Source organism: Myripristis murdjan, chromosome 1 (genome assembly GCF_902150065.1).
Source record: "Myripristis murdjan chromosome 1, fMyrMur1.1, whole genome shotgun sequence".
Classification (NCBI taxonomy): Eukaryota; Metazoa; Chordata; class Actinopteri; order Holocentriformes; family Holocentridae; genus Myripristis; species Myripristis murdjan.
The window spans coordinates 11,417,526-11,438,731 of record NC_043980.1 but is presented as its reverse complement, the minus strand read 5'-3'; the positions used below and the strand labels follow the sequence as shown (position 1 = coordinate 11,438,731).

At 41.8% G+C, this 21,206-nt stretch overlaps 1 protein-coding gene across 1 annotated transcript in view; it reads left to right on the top strand.

The window, feature by feature from the left end:
• sgcz (sarcoglycan zeta) overlaps nt 1–21,206 on the top strand; it is a 456,953-nt gene that overhangs the window by 228,965 nt on the left and 206,782 nt on the right. Inside the window, exon 2 of the mRNA XM_030057208.1 lies at nt 11,811–12,020. Within this exon, the coding sequence (XP_029913068.1) occupies nt 11,811–12,020 (210 nt within the window). The remainder of the gene's footprint in view (nt 1–11,810; nt 12,021–21,206) is intronic.

Genomic DNA, 21,206 nt, shown 5'->3' with positions numbered 1-21,206 from the left:
CTGTAACTAAAATTGCATCCGAAATCACTGCCTCCATCTCAACCCACTGAGCTGTTTACTTCCACCAAGCCCAAACTTCTGATAGTAGGCCTAGGAACAGCCGCAGCCTTGCCAAGCTTCACTTAGCCCCGCTGAGTGGAAAAAGGTAACACTTTCCACCCATCAATTTTCAAGCAATTTCAAGCAACCAAGCAATTTCAACTATCCATTTATCCAGCGACTCTCCGCTGAGGCACATGTCCCATATAGGATCATGCAATTGGATAATGCCCTGAGTTGACAGCCAATCCACAGTGGGGACACTTCATGACTGACCGGACTGGGAACCAATGGGAGCGGCTGTAATTGAACCTGCCAATCAAACGCAGACATCTCAACTTTGGCAGCAAGGCTTGTTCTGTCTTTTCTCTCTCTCCACATCCATCCCTCTTTTGTTTTTACCTCTGTGCTGCGACTTTTCCTCTCTTTCAAATGTTTCTGTCTTTTTCCTTTTCCCTCTTTCTCCTCCATTCTCCCTTTCCGTCGTCCGCTAATTAGTCTCGTGGGTCCTTGAAAAAAAGAAAAAAAAAAAAAAAACGAAAGACATCATTGGACAGAGATAAATCCAGACAGAGACAAATGAGGACAAGTTTTTCACCGCGGAGCTTCTATAAATAGAGACAGCAGGAGGAAGCAGACTTTACTACTGAGACAGGTTTCCAACCAACATCAACATCCGCTGAACAATCGGTGAAACCCTTTCAGGGCCATGAGAGAACTCTGTTTCCACTCGGAGCCGGATAGCGTGATGCGATGAAAACGGAACGCTTTTGGGTAAATTTGAGGTCAAAGGTCAGGGCCAGTGGCTGGGCAGCATCTCTGGAACGGATGGAGATTCAGCATCTTGCTCAAGGGCACTTCAGCAAACACTCCCTGTGCCCAAAACCCTTTCACCAGCGTCCATATCCTTCCTTTTTTTTTTTTTTACATTGATTATATATATATGCATATAAAGTGCTCTATAAAAGTAATACTGCTACTGCCACTGTACTGCTAGGACTACTACTATTACTTCTATTACTATCTAATAATATCTAATGATGAGGATGTTGATGATGATGATGATGGTAATCATTTGGTTCATAATAATGACAGTTTTCATTCAATAATATTCATTCTGTCACCCAAAAAGTAATGACGATGTTACAACTTGTCAGTGACTGCCTTATTTCCCTACTTCTATCCTTTCTATCCATGCTGTCATCCTTCTTTCATCCGTCGCTCACGCCGTCTCTGGTTGTTTATATGGCAACAGCTGTTCTGCTTTTGGTTTAAATATGCATGTGTGTGTGTATGTGTTTGTGTGTGTGTGTGAAAGAGAGAGAGAGAGCAAGAGAGAGAGAAAATTTGGTCTTTTTAGCCTCTTTTTTTTTTTTTTTTTTTTTTTCCCACCAGGCCTGCAGCAGAACCTAGTAAATCTGCTGGAATACTGAGCGCCTCACTGCACAGGAGCTGTGTGTGTGTGTGTCTGTGTGTGTGTGTATGTGCATGAGAGAGAGAGAGGGAGAGAGAGAGAGCGAGAAAGACAGAAAGCTCATTGTTTATTTATGTTTCCCTGTATTCCTGTTGCTGCAGTGTGATTTTGTGTTTGTGTGTACTTGTGTATTTGTATGCATGTGTGTCCTTTGTACTGTGTGTGTGTGTGTGTGTGTGTGTGTGTGTGTGTGTGTGTGTGTTATGCATCCACTGGCTGAACACCTGAGTGCCCACAGTGACAGAGAGGGATGGCTGGCTGTCCAAACCAACAACCTACAGCCAACACGGACCGTTCCCAATTCGTTTGGCTTAGTGTTTTATCACACACACACACACACACACACACACACACACACACACACACACACAAAAAAAAAGGAAAAATGAACCACCACATGTGTACAAACACTAACAGTTGTTACATATATAAGTATTCCACACGGAGGACCTTTGTTGAAATCCCATGTTGTTTAGTCCTTCACACCTGCATGCACACATGGCAGGTACACAAAAACTAGCATTGCATATTTCCCTCTGGTGTAAAGACTGTTTTCATTTGCTTATTTCAACATTTACCTGACTCAGAGGACAGGGTATGTACAATATATAAATGCAACAGTAATGATAGTCATAATACTAATGATCTGTACTTGTGAAGCACTTTTCCAAAGACAGTTACAAAGTGGAAAATCACCCCCAAATGGAAAACTAGGTAGTAAAAAAAAACACAAAACACAAAAGCAAGGCAAAACTCATCAAAAAAAAAAAAAAAGAAAAATCATTGAACAAAAACAAGGCATAAAAAGTGAAGACAAAAATTAACCACTGAAATGGCTTCACTGTGACTTTATTGTTCGCTCCCAATAAAGTTACAGCAAAGTCATTTCAGTGTGCGCTCGTAAATTTTTGTCTTTTGTCTTTTTGTTTTGCCTTGAAATGTTCCTGCACCAGACTGTAAAATATTGTCTGTCTGGGCACGAAAAAAAAAGTGTTTTAAAAGATGACACAGAAATAATCATACTACAGTATATATCATATTTAAGTATTTAAGTTTAAGTCTATTGAATGATTGTATGGTACTTCCCTCACATGTCTCAAGCTTGATAATGAGGTGCTTTTGGTACACACACACACACACACACACACACACACACATAGTGCTGCAAGATACACTCCTGTCCTTTGTTTTGTTTCTAATTTTTGTGTGCTTGTGTCACGCAGCGTGCAACATGGGATTTAGTTTTTTTTTTTTTTTTTTTTTTTTTTTTTTTTAACATGTAATGATGAGAGCTTTAATTAACACTCATTATTATAGTGCTGATGCTTGATTGTGAATTCATGGGAGACATGTTGCTTGGATGAATATGTTAATGTGCAACTTCAAAGCAAATTAGATAAACATATATTAAATGCACCGACAAAACACGCATGAACATGAAATATAAACTCAATCAATTTTTGGAGAAGCTGCATAGAAAAGGGATAACCAAGACACTCTAGCTCACTCACTCACTCTCTCTCTCTCTCTCCCTCTCTCTGTCTGTCTGTCTCTCTCTCTCTGCCAGTGTGACATCTAGGTAAATAAATAAAGTGTCTAAAGTGTAGTTAAGCACATTTAATGACACAAAACAGATGCAGAAAATTGCAGTTTTCCATTTATGTCAGCCACTTTCATCCTACCGTACTTTGTTTATTATTATCCAGCATATATATTAAATAAATACATACACATATATACACGTTTAGCATGGGTGGCCTGAGAGCTACCACTTCCACTTAAAGTAATAATGCACGGCAATTTCATATAAATACATTTACATTTTGCTACTCTTTCTCTCAGCGGGTACGTAACACCAAAGATGGAAAAAAGGATCTTGCAGATTATCACGTTAAGGAGATATTGCAGTGTTGTGGGTAACAGCAGACGTTTTTCTAAGACAGTCTAGTGTAATTCTCTAGGCCGTTAACCCTCCTAAACCTGTGATACAGTGAAGTTGCTTGAACAGCACAGCAATGAATCACCAGAATCAGAAAGGGAAACGTGAGGATTACCTCCTGCAACGACTGTCCTGCAGTGATTGCGAAATAATCTGAGTAACATCTATTGTCGCATTTAGTTGTCGCTCTTATCCACGGTGAACTGCAGTTGGTGCTCAGTCGAGGAATAAGCTCAAACTTGTAGATGACGGTCTTTAAAATTAGCAAATGTGAGTCATAATCAGTAAATACAATGATCGGGTGAGATTGTAGCTGTCAGCTACACTGTAAATTGGAAAACAATCTGGAATTCCCAACCACTTAGCAAGTAGAGAATGGAATGGTACAAAAAATCCAGCGTTGGGCTTGTTATTCAGAAAAAGTTGTAAAATTATACAGGTTACACCTTTCCTAACCTTTTCTCCTTCCTAGGAAGCCTAGCGAGCGAGCATCAACGAAAAAACACAAGACTCCCATTATAAACAAGGAGGTTGTCTAGACAGGTCGCAGGCATAGAGAGCCTTTTATGACTCTAGTGCCATCACCAGAATCATATAAATCAAACCTGTGCTGCAGACTGTATTTTGAGTTGAAACAGAGTTGCTGTTTGCAGCGTAGACAAAATAAGTTGTTGCCACCAGCTGCTCGCATGTATGGATGCAGGTAGGATATGGTGTTACTTGTTGCTTATATCAAAAATAATCTTGTTGCTTTATTTGTGACTTCCTGTAGCAGTCATTTGTTACAGTATTTCAGGATCAGGATTTAGCCTTAGCAAGTGGTACGCACTTTTTCTCGGTGAGCTACCAGGGCGCAGTAGTGGTTGATATTTTACTTGCCTGGTAAACCACGCAAACAGCTAAGAAATCAATAAAACTCGGTGTCCTTTCCTGTCACTGATCAAGAAACCAAACTGTTGATATTCAGTGCCCCTGTCACTCCTTTGATGAATAAAGCCTAAAAGGGAACACTTCCACTCACAGAAAGAAACCTTTGCACCATTTCTCATCTAGAATGAGCAGATGACAACTAATGTGCAAGCAAGTCAGGTGTGGGGACTGGTGAAATGTGTGTGTGTGTGTGTGTGTGTGTGTGTGTGTGTGTGTGTGTGTGTGCGGGTGTGTGTGTGTGAATACTGATACCATCATCAATCTCATGTACAATACAGTCTCATTCTATCCATCTATCTGTCTATCACACTGCTATTGACCTTTCATTAGAAATGCCATGTCATTCACGTGTAACTGATCAATATCGCGCATATTGTCCCTTACCCTGAATTCATTCTAAAGATCAGATGCAACACAACAATGCATGACTGTGTTGTTACTATTAATACTACTCCTATTAGCTGGATTTAAGTGAAGAATTTTGGTCAAAATATCAAAGACAATATACAGGGACAACACAAACCTTTGGGTGTTGTTAATCTCAGATCAAAAATAGACTAGTGGCAGCAACAAACTGTATCTGATCCTGATCATGCCCTCTTTAAAGAATTCATGAAACTGCCCTCAGGAAGGCGCTGTAGAGAACATTCAGAAAAAGTCTTTCATACCAAACACAATTACGCTGCTAAACTTGTAAACACCATTCTCACTGGGACCATGTCTGTTATTGCTGTCTGTACTCTGTCTTCTCTCCTCTGTCATCTTTCTATCTATGAAAATGTTCAAATTTAGAGACACACTATTGACCATTTTTACAAAATATTGGCTTTTATCATTTGGGTTATTCCATATAAAATCAATAAATTCAGAAAAAATTTCCCACCTGACCCTCTCAGAATTGATTTTTTTCTACAATATGTAGAATATTTTCTGAGTTACAGGTCCTCAAAGTACACATGGGTAGGTTAACATGTCAGTGTGCTTGAGCCCTCATAACTTCATTCCTAATACACATAATCACATGAAATTTTCAGGGCTGAAAAACACACCTGAGCTCTGTTTAGAACTACAGCGAAGTCAATCTTACATCCATCCTAGGTGACGCAATCCCAAGTCAAAATCTGAAAAATGAATGTTTCAATAGCAAAACTGTACCAGTTTCATGTCTGTGACACAGTGGAATAGAAACAAGCATCGGTATCCTGGGGGTGTCATATGTTTTCTGATAATTCATCAGAGAAAACTGGACAAAGTGCATTTTGGGAAAACTTTCAAGGGTCATATGACCATGTAGGACAGGTAGCTGCATTTTGAAACCAAGCTCAGGTTCTAGCCATGTTTCTGTCTGTGTCAAAACCATCTTAGAGGTTCAGGTGGGAGGCACTTGTTGAATTTCCATGAACCAACCCAGTTTCAATATTCAGCCTTCAAGAATCAGAGCTACTTGAACCGCACAACCTTTCCCATCTGAGGTTAATAAATGCTTTTCTGAATATAATAATAAGGGTCTCTTATAGGAATAGTTGAGTGGGAACCACATAAACGAGTGTTTTTCCTTGAAGGACATTACTATAGACATTTCAATGTCCGCCTTTCATAAGTGCAAAGTTGAATTTGTACTAATGTCCCTCAGATTCTCAACAACTTCTCACTTATGCATTTTCAAGTCATCCATTAGTGTGTGAGGCCATTCTTTCTATGTTTACCATTGTATTTGGTGATGCACAGCTAATTAAGTCTTCAGTGCATTGATTTTTTTTTTTTTTTCAATCTATGGTTTGTGTTTTCCCTGCGAGTTAGACTTAGAGAAACAGAGGCAGAGAATGCCACGGCCATCAGAAATGAAGGGATACTGAAGGAGCAGCATTGATTGAGCATCAGCAGACCAGAGGAAAGCTGGACGAGGTGATGCTGACTGACAGATACACTGGATCGCCCCCAGCGCTTCACATATAGCAGCAGCACCAATCCGGCGCTCGCATACTAATCACTCATTCAACACGGATTCCAGCTACTGCATGAAGCAAAGTGGAGAGCTTTCTGATTTTCTGTGAAGCCGTCCGTCCGTCCATCCGTCTATTCATCATTAACCCATCCATCCACATCCAGCGCTATGTCGATCTGTTCGTCTTGCACATGCATCATGAGGCAGTGCACATGTACGCCGCTTGCGATTTCTTGCTTTAATCACCCCTCCCACCTAGGAGAATCTGACCCGACAGTGACATGAACCTCACTTTCTGCATGCATTACTATTCATGACCGTTAATTTAATTGCATGATGACATTGCACGTCGTGCTCCGAAGAAGCTCCATTCCGCATCACACGGGGAAAAAACAAAATCAACAGCAGATAGAGCAGAAAAATGAAAAAAAATTGATTTTACATTCTCGACTGGTATATTTTTGCCGCCCTCGCACTGACATCATGATTCATACTGCCTCGAGCGCTGACCAAATGTAGTGACCCTATATCTACTGCAAATAACCTCTTGACATGTACCATGGGAGCAAATGATGTGATGTGTAGCAGTTTGAAATTATTTTCAGGGCTATTTGTTATTAAAGTAGAACATCCTGTCCTCTCATCTCATCTTAGCAGCTCTTCTTGGTTGTTTTATTTTGTGCTATTCTTCAGCTTGGATGAGTCACACACGCTTCGTTATTATTATTATTATTATTCTTTTTTCTGTACCGCTGTCTTCTTTGTTTCATTTGTTGTTCTCATCCTTTCTACTTGTTCTTCCTTTCCCTGCTTCTCCTCATTTTCTGTCATTTGTTCTCTTCTCCTCTCCCATCTTCAGCTCCCATCTTCATCAACATCCAAGCTTGCCTAAATCTAGCATCGTTTGGGGTGTGTCTATGTGTGTGTGTGTGTGTGTGTGTGTGTGTGTGCGTTCTCTGGTATACATCACTGAAGAGAAAACACTGTCGGTGAGCAAGCACACAAACACTCTTAAAAACACTATTAATACTTTATTGGCTGAGCTTCATTTTGGATAACTGGACTTTCTCATTATCATGTTGACATTTGATTTGCTGTTGTTGCGTCCCAATGATTGTAAATGTACCCAAGGCGGTACTAGAGAGTAAAATAAGCCAATAGTCAGTGGATCCACCTCTTTATTTTGACACACTAGGGCCGGTTTTCTGCTAAACATCTGAAAAAAAAAAAAAAGTTTTATCTAAACTCGAGGCTTTAAAAGATCCTAAATGTTGCAGCTGAGTTGTAAATGTGGTTTCAGAGACCTCAAAAAAAAAAAAAAAAATGTCTCTCTTGCTCGGGGTGATACTTTTCTCATAGAAATGGTTGACATTTTTTAATTGAAATTGACATTAAAATCCCATGAACCTGATGCCGCTTTAGTAGGACTGATACAAACCTTTAGGATGCAAACTGAGAGTACGCATTACAGTAGCTATTGTCAAAAAGATCTTTCACGGAAAATAAATAATGTTTGTCATTGTTTCATGGCTGTTGTTGTTGATCTGCAGGTCATAGTTTACCTTTCCGAATCAACACCACATCCCTGAATATTGAAGAACATTGTTTATGAAGGCACGCGCAAGTGGTTTCCCTGAATATGAGGTCACTGCCTTCGCTTTGGATCACAGCTACACAAATGCCGGGATTCTCTAATGGTAACCATGGCGATAAGGCCCTACTGTAGCTGTGACGATAGCTGTTTTTATGGCTGTCAAGGCATTATGATGTTAATAAAGTTAGGTCACGCTGCACAGCGCCCCCGGGCAGTGGCGCACCATGGGATTGATTGATGGCTGTGTTGTCAGTTCAATCTAAGAAATGCACTGGAAGGGGAGGGAGGGAAGGATGAAGGGAGGAGAGTGATGGAGGGGGGAGAGGGAGACGAAAATGGAGCTAAAGGGAGCAGAGGAAGCAAGACAGAAGGGGAAAGATTGAGGGGAGGGAGATGCTGAGGGAAAATATTTGCAGCGGTGAAGGAAAGTTGGAAGGGAGGAAATAAAGTGTGGGAAAACGAGAGAGGGATGAAACGAGGATCAGAGGATGGCATGGACAGCCAATGGGTGAGGGGAAAAGAGAGCGGGGACATGCTTTGGATCCACATGAAACAAGAATGAGAAATTTCACTGGCAAAGAGAGGTGGGAAGAGGAAGAGAAGGGAGGCAAAGCAAGAGAGGAATATTATGTTGTGTGATGCTGGAAAAGGATGGAGGCAAGAGGGTGAGACGGAGGGAGGCAGCGATAAAGAGCAGAGAGCAGTGGAGGATTTTCTCCAGCAGGGCGAGAAAGCGTGTAAGGAACATGAAAACTGGAAAAAAGTGTCCAAAACTGGAAAAAAAAAGTGTGGGGAGAAAATAAGATTTTGTCAAAGAGCTGAGTGGGATTGATGACCATGGGTGACTCAGAGAGAGGTGAGCGAAGGAGTGAACAAGCAAGGCCGAGAGTGAGTCAAAGAGAGAGATGGCAAAAAAATAAGGATGATTACAGATGATTTTATAAGGAATTGAAAAAGTCATCAACTTAATCTCTTTTAATGTCTGTTTTTAGCTGGTTTTCAAATGCTAGCTACATTTGTATTATCATTATTATTGTATTTTTTACATCAAAGTCCTGTTACTTCAACTGTATCTTCAGTTGTGACAAAAAATTTCAACCAATTGAAACCATCACATGCTTGAACAATCATGCCCTTCCCATCAAATAAAACTGCCAAAATGACACACACACACACGCACACACAGAGTCTAGTTCTAAGTCTGAGTTGCCATGGAAAAAAATCTGGCTCGGACTCGATCTGTCAACATGGCCTTTGCTTTGGTTTGCAATGATTAAGATCTGGACCCGTAAGTAATCAACCTTACACATATCGTAAGAATAGTAGGCCATTAAAATTTTCTTGTAACTAAAAAATGATGACGGCTCAGAGTAGGACATACGAGTTGTCTACAGTAATCTGTGTTTTTTTTTTTTTTTTTTGGCAAAGGAAAGAGAAATCTGCTCTCACTCTGTGCCGAAGACACATTGTAATATCAGTTCTAAATAACCCAGCTAAATCAAATCTCGTCGCAATCTGGATATGTGATGCACAGTAATGCAAAATGAGTCCCATTTATGTCAAATAGGACAAATGGACTGATGACGTGTATTGCCTTATCCTCGTGAGGAGAGTCTTTTGCAACATACTCATCTGTATGTCGTCTATTATCCCACTGGGCTGCATCTATTCAGGCCGTGCAGATACAATGCATATGAATTGACAGAGTATGAGTACTGGGGTGGAATAGGACATTAAATTGAACTGCAGATCATTTCATCTCTGCATTCAAATGAGCCGTCGTGTGGCTATGTGTGTGCGTGTGTGTTTTGTGGTGCTCTAAAATGTTAATTATTTATTCTCGCATGTGTCAACTCTGGGAATCAATAGCTACGTGCATCTATGTGTGTGTGTGTGTGTGTGTGTGTGTGTGTGTGTGTGTGTGTGTGAGTGCTTATAGGACCTGTAGTTATCAAACCTCTCGGGGCAGGAAATCAGTCATAAGTCCCCAAACTCTCTGAGTATTGTAAATGTGGCCCTACCTTTAGGAGTAGAAATAAAAGAATGCTATCAAAATTCCCCTGACATAAAAACATTCATATCGCTCAGCCCATGTGTGGGAGAGCTGCAGAGGAATCGTAAAAGGTTAGGGATCAGCAAAGGATGGCTGCGGTGAGACCACAACGGCAAGCACAGATGCTAAAATAACGCAGAGCCACTGGATAACGCTGAGTTAACAAATAGATAGCGATGGATCTTGATGGCATCATTTATACGAGTGACCTTGTCCGAAAGCCATTAGTCCATCTACAGGATGACTTGTCCTACCTTCCCTGCAGAAATAAAAGTAATCTCTGCAAAGAAACAGCTGTGTCTCCCTGCAACCGGGGAAATGCACCAAATGACAGTAATTGCCAACGGGTGGTCATTGATTAGGTCTGAATGGTGATTCAGATAGATGCTGAAGTAATATACTTTGGAGCTGGTGGATGACTATGCACTATGCACTTTGGAACGCTTGATAACTAGAATTGCTGTTTGTCTGCATTTGTATTGGTGACTTGTTGCATTTTCACTTTGTTGTTAATGTGGCCAAATGGGTCTCTACTCCCTGAAAGTTGGTTTGGGTGATCAGTTTTCACTTTTGAACTCCAATATCCCCTTAAATTTCTTCTTTCAGCTAGATTGCACTGCAGACAATCACACTGCAGACTGGCCAGACTGGCTGTGCTGAAGTGTAATCAGCTTTGAGTAAAACAGCATCACATGACTCTGAAGAGACCCCCTCTTCAGCCTCTCTGTTAGCCTCAATAGTTATCGGCTCCGTGAGATGTTGTTTATATTGACATGAGAGCTTATGAGGACAGTCAGCGAGATATTAAGGTGGCGCAACCCCAGCAAACAAAGACATTGTGTGTGTGTGTGTGTCAGAAAGAGAGAAAAAGTGACATAGAAAGAAAGAAGTGAGGAGGAGAGCCAGATAGGAAGTGAATGGGAGAGAGAGGGACAGAGGGAGATCGAGGTAGAGAGACAGAGATGGACGCAGATAGTAGTGCCTTGCAGCCAGTGTCCATATCTCTTGCCGCCAGTGACTCCTCCTGTTACACTACAACTAATGGACTCTGTCCTCCTCTCCTGTCTTATCTGCCCTCTCTCTCTCTCTCTCTCTCTCTCTCTCTCTCTCTCTCTCTCTCTCTCTCTCTCTCTCTCTCCCTCTCTCTCTCTCTCCCTCTCCTTCTATCTCTCAGTACTCAGCGGACTTGCTATCTCTCTCCACTTCACCGCTCCACTTCAATCTCATTTTTTTTCATACTTTTATCTTTCTCTCTTCCTCTCACCCCTGCTCTCTCTTTTTCTCTAGTTCTCTCTCTCAAGTCTCTCTCGGTCCTTCTCTATCTCCCTCTCCTTTTCGCTTCCTGCTTTCCCTCTTTATCTTTGCCCGTTAAATCCGTCCCTCCACCATAACCAAAACGCTAAAAGTTCATCTTCTCTCTGAAACTTATTCATATCGCTGTCCGCATCGAGAAAAGTGCAGCCAAAAAAAGCAGAGAGGGAGCATAAACATGTCAGAGAAAGCTTTTTAACAGCGTCTCTTCCCACTCTGCATAAAGTGAACATTTGAATCCAGGTGGGGGTGTATTTTCTTGTTTTGATGCTGAAAGACAGCATGTTGGTTGGGCCATCGGATTAAACCTAAAATATTTGGGGCTTTTGAGGAAACATGCACGTCTGGAGTCCAAGAAGTAACCCCTCGTGAGCTCTCGCCCACCGCTTTGTAAATATCAAAGTTTTGCAGAAAAACCTTACATGTGCCTGACGGAGCTGCCATCTTCAGCACTTCAGTTCCCAGTCTCCCCTTATTATAAAACAAGACTCTGACCTCCACTTTTTGTCCTCCTGTCCCTTTCAGATGACCCAGGAGCAGTATATCCTTGCGGCCCAGCCCAACCCGCTCCACCAGCGGGGGGCGTCGGTGTGCGGTGCCCAGGTTTACCCAGCAGTGGGAATCTACGGCTGGAGGAAGAGGTGCCTCTACTTCTTCATCCTCCTCCTCCTTGTCACCATGATTGTCAACCTGGCGCTGACCATCTGGATCCTCAAAGTCATGAATTTCACTCCGGTAAGAAGTGTGTGTGTGTGTGTGTGTGTAATTAAAATGCCAAGATGTTATACTGTGCTGTCTTTATATGTGAGTTTATGTGGGAAAAAAAAACTATCAAGCTATCCCTGAGGCAATGGTGTAAAACGGCTGCCCATAATGCAATGCAGTGTGAGAGTGATGATAAAATTAACAACAGCAGTTTGACGCTTGCCCCGGGAAAGGCTGACATGTGTAAGGGTGTGCTTGTGTGTGCAGATTGGGCTTACATCAATACATCACACCGACATCGTCCTTTTAAAAAAAAAAAAAAAAAACTTCAGCTATTGTCCTGTCAGTGTCATCAACTTCCAGCTTGAGGGCTTTCATTTCTTTCTTGATTTAATTGGTTGCAGATTTGATCAGTGCTGGTTGTCTCCGTCGGCTGGCGACTTGAATTGATTGCCATGATACATTTTGACTGGATTTCATGAATCTGCAACGTTTGCTCCATGCTGATCTTCTTCTTTTAGCGGCATTTGTTGTTGCTCTTCTCGTTCTGCTTCTTCTCTACAGTATATTGTTATTATACCAGATTTCAGTGGGTCATTTTTATTTGCCACGATGATCTAAATGCTGTTTCGGAAGCTCTCACATCCTGGCAAAAAAAAAAAAAAAAAAAAAAACATAAGTCTGCAGGACACTGAAAGAAAAAAGACGCCGGACATTTTTACTGTTGGTACAAAATGTGTTTCATTTCATCTCTGTATGTGCCTGTGTGACTCATTCACAAGTTACTTTGATAACTCATTATAAAATTCTATATCCACAATTTCTCTCACTGATTCACTGCATTCTGGTACAAGCTGGGCATCTATTTCCTGCCTTGAGTTTTGTACAGAACATTGTGGCCAGACTCAAGTCTAGAAATATATATGAAAAAGAAAAAAAAATTCAATAGTTCTCAGCTTCTGTTTGTTTTTATAGTTTTGCAGGCTGTTGCCCCTGGGTATATCTCTGAACTTTGTTCCACCCACAGTACTGCCAGGTTACTCAGGTCCTCTAATCAGGGGCTTCCGGCGGTTTCGAGGTCTCGGTTAAGACTAATAGGTGAAAGGGCTTTTGCCATGGCTGCTCTGAGTCTGTGGAATGCAGTCCCTCAAGCATCGGATCCACTGAATCAGTCTACATTTTTGAAACGCTCCATTTTTTAAAAATTCATTGGCTCTGTCTGACATGTTTTTTCATGGTCTGTTGCTCGTATTTAGAGCTTTTTACTCATGCAGCATATCTCTCACATCTTAATTTTGCTGGTGATGCTTCATGCTCAAAGCTTGCTCCCTGTTTTGTAAGCCCTGTGGAGGACACTTTTTTTTTGGTTTTTAAAGCAAGTAAAGCAGCAAGTAAAGCCCACTTGACCATGTGGGGACTTGACCTTTTGGGGAAATTGAATAGATAGTAAAAAAGTGGCACTAACGAGAGGAAACACTGAACGCTTATTGATTGCCTTGAAAGTGGTTTGAAGACACTGAACACTGGCACAGATCATCGGCTACTGGCAAACTCTTCAAAAACGCAGATGGGTCAAAGCCTTGCGTGTGTATGTCTGTCTAGATTTTTTCACATCTCTGTGTTTCTGAGTTTCAACTTAGTGTTCCCAGTGGGGAGGAGGGGGACGGGGGTCTCCAATATCCTCCAATATCCCATGCTGCCTTGGGGCTGTGCGAACAGCACTGTGATAGTATATATGCAAATGAGGCAGGATCGGGTGACCCCAGCAAACCCCTGGTAAAGCCTTCCCTCGCCGCGCCTTCTGTTAAAATAAACGACTTCTGAATGTAAGAGAGGCAGGAAAAAAGGAAACAAGCAGTCAAAAGAATATGCCTGGGGGAAGGCAGTCGGCACGAAGCAAGGGGGGAAAAGAAAAAAAGAAAAATGACTTCATACATACCGCTATTTTAGAGAGAGAGCGGGGAGAGAGAGAGAGAGAGAGAGAGAAACAGGGACATGAGAAAAACAGTGATGGACTGCCAGATAGTGGGTGAATACAAAGATGAGGAGAGCATTTTTGCTCGTTGTCAGAGATAGATTAGATTAGATTAGGTTAGATCAGATTAGATTAGATTAGACACATCTTTAATGATCCCTGTGGGGTGATGGGGACATTGCATTAAAAGGTAATGGGGGTTACATAAACATGTAGCACTGACAAATGTGTGAGTTGTATGGACTACATTGAAATACATAAATGAACATTTGGAAAAAAAAAAAAAAAAAAAAGCCTTCCTGCTTCTGGTTCTGGCATTAGGAGGATGTGTGAACCAGCAGCAATATCCGTGCAAAATATAACAATCAACTGAATATGAGAGAATGGACAATGAAAGAAAGAATGCATCAAATGCAAACCAGACAGGATTTCACAGGGGTTCCTATCGTACAGATGTTCCTCTATTTCTTCCAGCAATCACTCCGATCCCAAGCAGTGCTGCAAGTCAAACTGCAGGAGAGAGGAAGACGCTCTGCCGAGTCTCTGTGTCAAAGTTGAGAGCACCGATACTGCGATTAACCAATATCACTAAACTGCGGTGGGAGACAGAGTGATAGGGGTGACCAGGTGTGTGTGTGTGTGTGTGTGTGTGTGTGGTTGAAATTGAGTGTCCCATCATATACGCTTAGCCTCTCTCTGCTGTCCTCTGCCATAGGGGGCCATTAGGGACTTGGAGAGGTGTCTGTGTCACTGCCTGATGGAGTGGAAGTGAGTGGATGATAGGCTGGCAGAAAGAGAGAGAAAGATGGAGAGAGAGAATGAGAGTCTAGAGTGTGATCTGTGTTTGTGCGAGTGTAAAAGTGCTTATCAAGGTACAGTCACCTTGGCTTTCTTCCAGTTCAGGGCGTTTTCACACCAGTGGTTTGTTTGCTCGGGTCCAAATCAGGGGATGAGTTGTGGCATCGTCGTAGGCTATTTACACATTGGTTCGGTTACATTCACACAGTAAAAACAGTCATTTACTTTACAGAAATTACTGAACTTTGTCACCCTCCTTAAACAAAGATGAGAAGGAGAATGAGAAAAGGTCAGAAGAGAGTTTACATCATGCTGTAGTCATACACATACAAAGTAGTCTGAATAGCACATTTACTAAAGTTAATTAACAGTTTTACATGTAAGCAATGTGGATTTGTTTACACGAATAGTTTCATTCACACTCATATAGAATATGTGGTTGGACCCCAGTGACGAAGCTGAATAAGTCTATGAAAAGATTTAATTTGTAATTTACAAGGCAACAATTTTTAAAATCTCAGTGCAGTGTCTGGAAAAGAAGCTCCTGCCCAGTTCAGTCTATCACAGTTTGTATGTACGCTATAGGGACAAAAGTACTGGGCCACACCTCGTAATCATTGAATTCATGTGTTTCATTCAGTCTCATTGCCACAGGTGTATAAAATCAAGCACCAAGTCATGCAGTCTTCATTTGTGAAAGAGTGGTTTGTTCTAAAGAGCTCACTGAATTCAAGAGTGTTGCTGTAATAGTCATGTAATAGGATGCCATCGCTGCAACAAGTCAGTTGATGATTTTTTTTTCCCTACTACATATTCCACCATCAGCTGTAAGAGGTATTATTGCAAAGTGGAAGCATTTAAACCACAGCAACCTAGCCACCAAGTGGAAGACCACCTAAAGTTTCAGCTGGGTCATCGAGCGCTGAGGTGCATAGTGCGAAAAGTGGTCAACGCTCTGCTGACTCAATAACTGCAGAGCTCCAAACCTCCATGGCATGAGTTTCCATGGCCGAGCAGCCGCATGCAAGCCTTACATCACCAAGCACAACGCCGCCACTGGACTCTGGAGCGGTGGAAATGAGTTCTGTGTAGTGACGAGTCACACTTGTCCATCTGGTGGTCTGATGGATGAGTTTAGATTTGGTGAATGCCAGGAGAACATTACCTGGCTGACTGCACTGTGCCAACTGTAAAGTTTGGTTTAGGAAGGATAATACTATAGGCTTGTTTTTCTGGGGTTGGCCTCGGCCCCTTAGTTCCACTGAAGGGAAATCTTAATGCTTCAGCTCACCAAGACATTTTGGACAATTCTCTGCTTCCAACTTTGTGGGAACAGTTTGGGGAAGGGCCTTTTCTGTTCCAGCATGACTGAGCCCCAGTGCACAAAGCAGCTCCGTAACGGCATGGTTGGGTGAGTTTGCTGTGGAAGAAGTTGACTGGCCCGCACAGAGCCTTGATCTCAACCCCATCCAACACCTTTGGGATGAACAACAGAGATTGTGAGCCAGGCCCTCTCGTCCAGCATCAGTGTCTCACCTCACAAATGCTCTTCTGGATGAATGGGCAAAAATTCCCACAGACACACTCCAAAATCTTGTAGAAAGCCTTCCCAGCAGAGTGGAAGCTGTTCTAGCTGAGGGACCAACTCCATATTTATGCCTATGGATATAGAATGGTATGTCAGAAATGCTCCTGTAGGTGTTACCCAATATTTTTGTCCATATAGTGTATGCAGGCTATTAATCCACAGCTAATCACAACTAGAAAGTGTTAGCTAGTCTTTGACAAGTGGTTTCCAGTAGGGCTTATTTTTGTGACTGAAAAGCAGATGTGGATATGAGGAAAGTGGGTACAGATGTAGGAAAATGACCAAATATCCACTTTCACTTTCTATGTCAGCCTCAAGGATGCAAAACTGTAGACAGGGCAGAAGGATTTGGAAATTACAGGAGCCACATGTGTGTCTTGAGAGACTATGAATAAAATATATATATATACTATAGAAGAGGTGCACTGCGTCCCACACGGGCACAAAATGTTTTTCACATCACTTTCCTCCACTGATCATAAGCTAACCCAGAATTAATATGCCGTTTCCTTTTGTCCATGAATTTTCTCCAATCAACCATAATAATGAGGTTTTTGCCTCTTTGCTCTTTGCTCTCTTTTTTTTTCTTCTGCCAACATAATTATTGAGCAGAGAGGATTAAAAAAATAATTTGGAATGGAGCCTGGAATACTTAAGTAAATATATAATGAGATAAATAAATATGTTTTATTTTTGACCATATTGGTAGTCATTTGCATTATAATCACTGAGCCTACATATACTAACCATTTGAGACACCAAATCTCTGTGCCACATGTAGCTTGTGTGTTGGCATGAATGCCAACACTTTGGCATTCAAAAGGATAATTTTGGTTATTTCCTACTTTTCTTAGGTTTTGTAATCAAGATTGTGTTAAAATTTCATCACTTCTTTCCAGAGGTGGAAGTGACCAATTAGAGCTCTTGTTACTGTAATTGAGTAGCTTTTTGTGTATTTTTTTTTAAGTCTTACTTTTACTTAAGTGCATGTTTTCTTGAATATTGTACTTCACTACATTTTAAATCACATCAGTTATAGAGAACAAATGATCAATGAAAGATTGTGGAACAAGTGGAGCAAGGGTGAAAAAAATATGGCCTGATGATGAAAACCATGTAGACTTAACCATCATATTATGTACTTATTCTACATTTGTCAGCTGAGTCCAGAGGGTCCTCTCTTCAAGCAATCCTCTGCAATTTTGCGTAATGCACCTTTAAAAGAATCTAGTTGGTAGCGTGCTCTCTCCTTTTCTGACTGCATGAAAAAGATCACACCTAACAGAGTTACCGTTTCAGAAAAGTAATGCAGTAACTTTTACTCCAAGTACATCTTAAACGTGCTACTTTATACGTTTACTTAAGTACATTTTACAGTTTAGTTTTCCTTTAATAAAGTTAAATATTAGCAGTAACAAGAAGTACCAGTACTTCTACTTGAGTAGCGATTTGGAGTACTCTTTCCACCACTGCTTCTTTCACTGCAGAGTCTTCATACCTCCATGCCGGGAACATTTTCTTTTGTTGATTGGTAATGGACTCCAGCCATGGTGATGATTATGATTTTGCTTTCAGAAGTCATGACCATGGGCCACAGACTAAAATCCCTTTAGATTACTAAAAGGCTTATCCTCTCTTTCAGTTGTTTAACCCTTATAAGGTATTCGGGTCTGTGGGACCCGTTTTCAGTTTTTAGCTTAAGAAAAATGATACTAATAATTATTTTTTCAAACTGATATTTATTGGCCTTGGGTCATTTTCTGTGAGGAACATGAATCAGAAAAAAAAATTCAATTACCCCCCCTGCATACCCCCTCTCCACATTTATATTACATACAGGGTCTTCGGGTCCGCTGGACCCGGACCTAGTGAAAGTGTGTAAATCATAGATCCCGTGCACCCTCATGTTCCCTTCCTCCTCTGTGTGTGTGTGTGTGTGTGTGTGTGTGTGTGTGTGTGTGTGTGTGTGTGTGTGTGTGTGTGTGTGTGTGTGTGTGCGTGTGTGTGTATTGTGTGGGAGAGAGAGAGAGAGAGAGTGTGGGAACAGGTGCACACTGTGGGTGCACCTGTTCCCGCACAAGGTTGCAACATTGTTAGAAAATTGGAGTACCCAACACTAACTGCACCCACATTCCCACACATTTCACCCTCTGTCTTGCGGGAACCAATCTCGGGAACCTGACGCTATAGATAGCTCTGTCAGTGTGGTGCAAAGCGATTTTCTGTTCAGACTGCCTTACAACTGATATTGGAAGAGAGAGAAGGTGATGATTATGATGCAGAGGAAGAGGTTTCAGAATGTGAGGATCACAATTCTGAAAATTCTGAGTCTGACACTGAGTTTGAAGAGGAGGATGAGTATCAGCCAACTCAGAAGCGTAAAAGAGCCTCTGGACCAGCCCTTCAGCAAACCAGGACGATGTGAGCAGCCTGGACCAACCCACGAGCAACCAGGCCCAGGCCCAGCCCATGAGCAACCAGCCCTAGGACCCACGAGTAACCAGGCCCAGGACCCACGAGCAACCAGGCCCAGGCCCAGCCCACGAGCAACCAGGCCCAGGCCCAGCCCATGAGAGGCCAGGACCAGCCCATGAGAGGCCAGGATCAGCCCGTCAACTGCCTCCCAAACGCAAGCGTACCCCAGGACCAGCAGGCCAGCAGCCAGCCCCAGGGCCAGTTGGTGAGCTGCTTCAAAATGACAACATATGGATGTCAAGAAATGGCAGAATTGAATGGTCTTCGTTTTCAAGAAATGAACCGCCCCGCATAGCTGCCAATGTGACGAGTGTTAGTAAAGATCTTTATCTTCTCATTATTCTAGATTGTGGCCAGTAACAAAAAGAAGCGCTGTGAGGTGTGTGGACCCAAGATGGACAGAAAAACACTATACATGCTCCCAGTGCAAGAAGTACACTTGCAATACACACACAGTGAAACTCTGCACCTATTGTATGGCATAGTCTGGTATGAAATGGCTGTGTTCAATTGGGCTAAAGTGTTGTTCAGACAGATTTTATGTGTAAATGTTAGGTTACATTTCTAATGAAATTCAAATAAAATACTAGTTATGAAAAAAACTGCCTTCATTTGTACATTTGCTGATTATTTTCTAGTTATGCCTGTTTTATGATAGATTTTCTTATTTTGTTGCATTTTAATAAAAAAACAAGTGTTATTTATATTCATAAATGTTATTTTACAAAGGTAAAGGGAAGAAATTTAACATATGTATTGTTTATATTACTTGCAATTGGGATGAAGTAAAGATCTGCTGAGTATTTTAACAAAAAAAGGTTTGATTATGTTGAATTAAAAGCCCCAAAATGCAACGGGTCCACCAGACCCAGCAGGACTCCCTGTGTAACAAAAAAACGAATACCATATAAGGGTTAACACGCTGTACACTAAAGCATGAACAGTGAACACAGGTGGGCACGGAAGTGAATGTGGTGGATCAACAGGCTAAAAGCCCAAAAAGCTGCCGCAGTCCATTAATGTGATGCTAAAGAATAATCTCAAATCAGTCTAATCTGAAGGCAGAGAACAGGAACAATGATCACACTCACTCACATACGCATACACACACAGTCCTGCATTTTGCCATCTCTCATTTCAAAAGCCGGTATAGCGAGTTGCTTCTGGTATGACTCGATGGCTGTCATTTTCATTGTCATCATTCAATTCACGTCTAACAGGCTGAAGTATAATGAGGGCCTTTTCAAACTTTTTCTTTTGTTTTGAGTTGCCAGATGCGGTTTTCATTGTTATGGTGTGAGGGGAAAAAGAAATTTGCTTTTGAAGAGACAGCTTCAGCAGTAAATTGGAGAGGAGGGACTTCGAGTATACGTGTGTTTGTGTGTGTGTGTGTGTGTGTGTGTGTGTGTGTGTGTGTGTGTGTGTGAGCACATGTTTGTGTGTATGCCAGCAATTATTCAGCAATTTTTCATGCTGATGTGTGTGTGTGTGTATGTGTGCCTGCATGTGTGTGTGTGTGTGTGTGTGTGTGTGTGTGTGTGTGTGTGTGTGTCTGTGTGAGCATTTGTGTGTGTTTGTTCCTGAGTGCCTCCTCTCCTGAGTCCTTTGGGCTTTCACTGCAGAGAAATTCAATTTCAGTTGTCACTCACCAATCAGCCTGCTTAATTCTTGCTCTGGACTAAACTCTGCTGTGTGTGTGTGTGCGTGTGTGTGTGTGTGTGTGTGTGTGTGTGTGTCTGTGTACGTGTGTGCGTTTTAGCCTTGCAGAGTTGAACAGATAGATCTGCACACCAAATAGCTCCCCTTAAAAGGATTTTTATTTTCTGCCATGATGTTTCGAGCACAGGGCTCTTCCTCAGACTTCTGATGAAAACAGAGAGTCTCCATCTTGAATACCCAATGGTGGACAGTAACAAATTACATTTACTTGAGTACAGTACTTAAGTACATTTTTTGAGTATCTGTACTTTAGCTGTTGTTACTCATTACTTTTAAGATTAGCTTTGAGGTCATCTGCTGATTTTTCCCTCCTAAAACGCAGTTGGCCACACGGTATGTTCCTCACAGGAGAAGAACCAATCACTGAAGCCGTTCTCATGTGGGTTTGACATGAAAGAGGAAATGGTGGTGGTGATACTGGCAACAGCAGGTGGACCAGATGAAGCCATGGATGCAGTGTTGCCAACTCCTCAGTAAGGAAAGTAGCTATTGGCTGTCCTAAAAGTCGCTAGAAGTCGCCAAATGACGTCATCGCCTAATTTGCATAATTGGCAATTTGCACGTGATTGTAATGGACGCTGTAGCAGAGGAATAATGTCGTGCACCCGCTGCTTGCTGAGAACAGGAACTGCAGAGGAACGATACGTGCTTTCATGTCAGT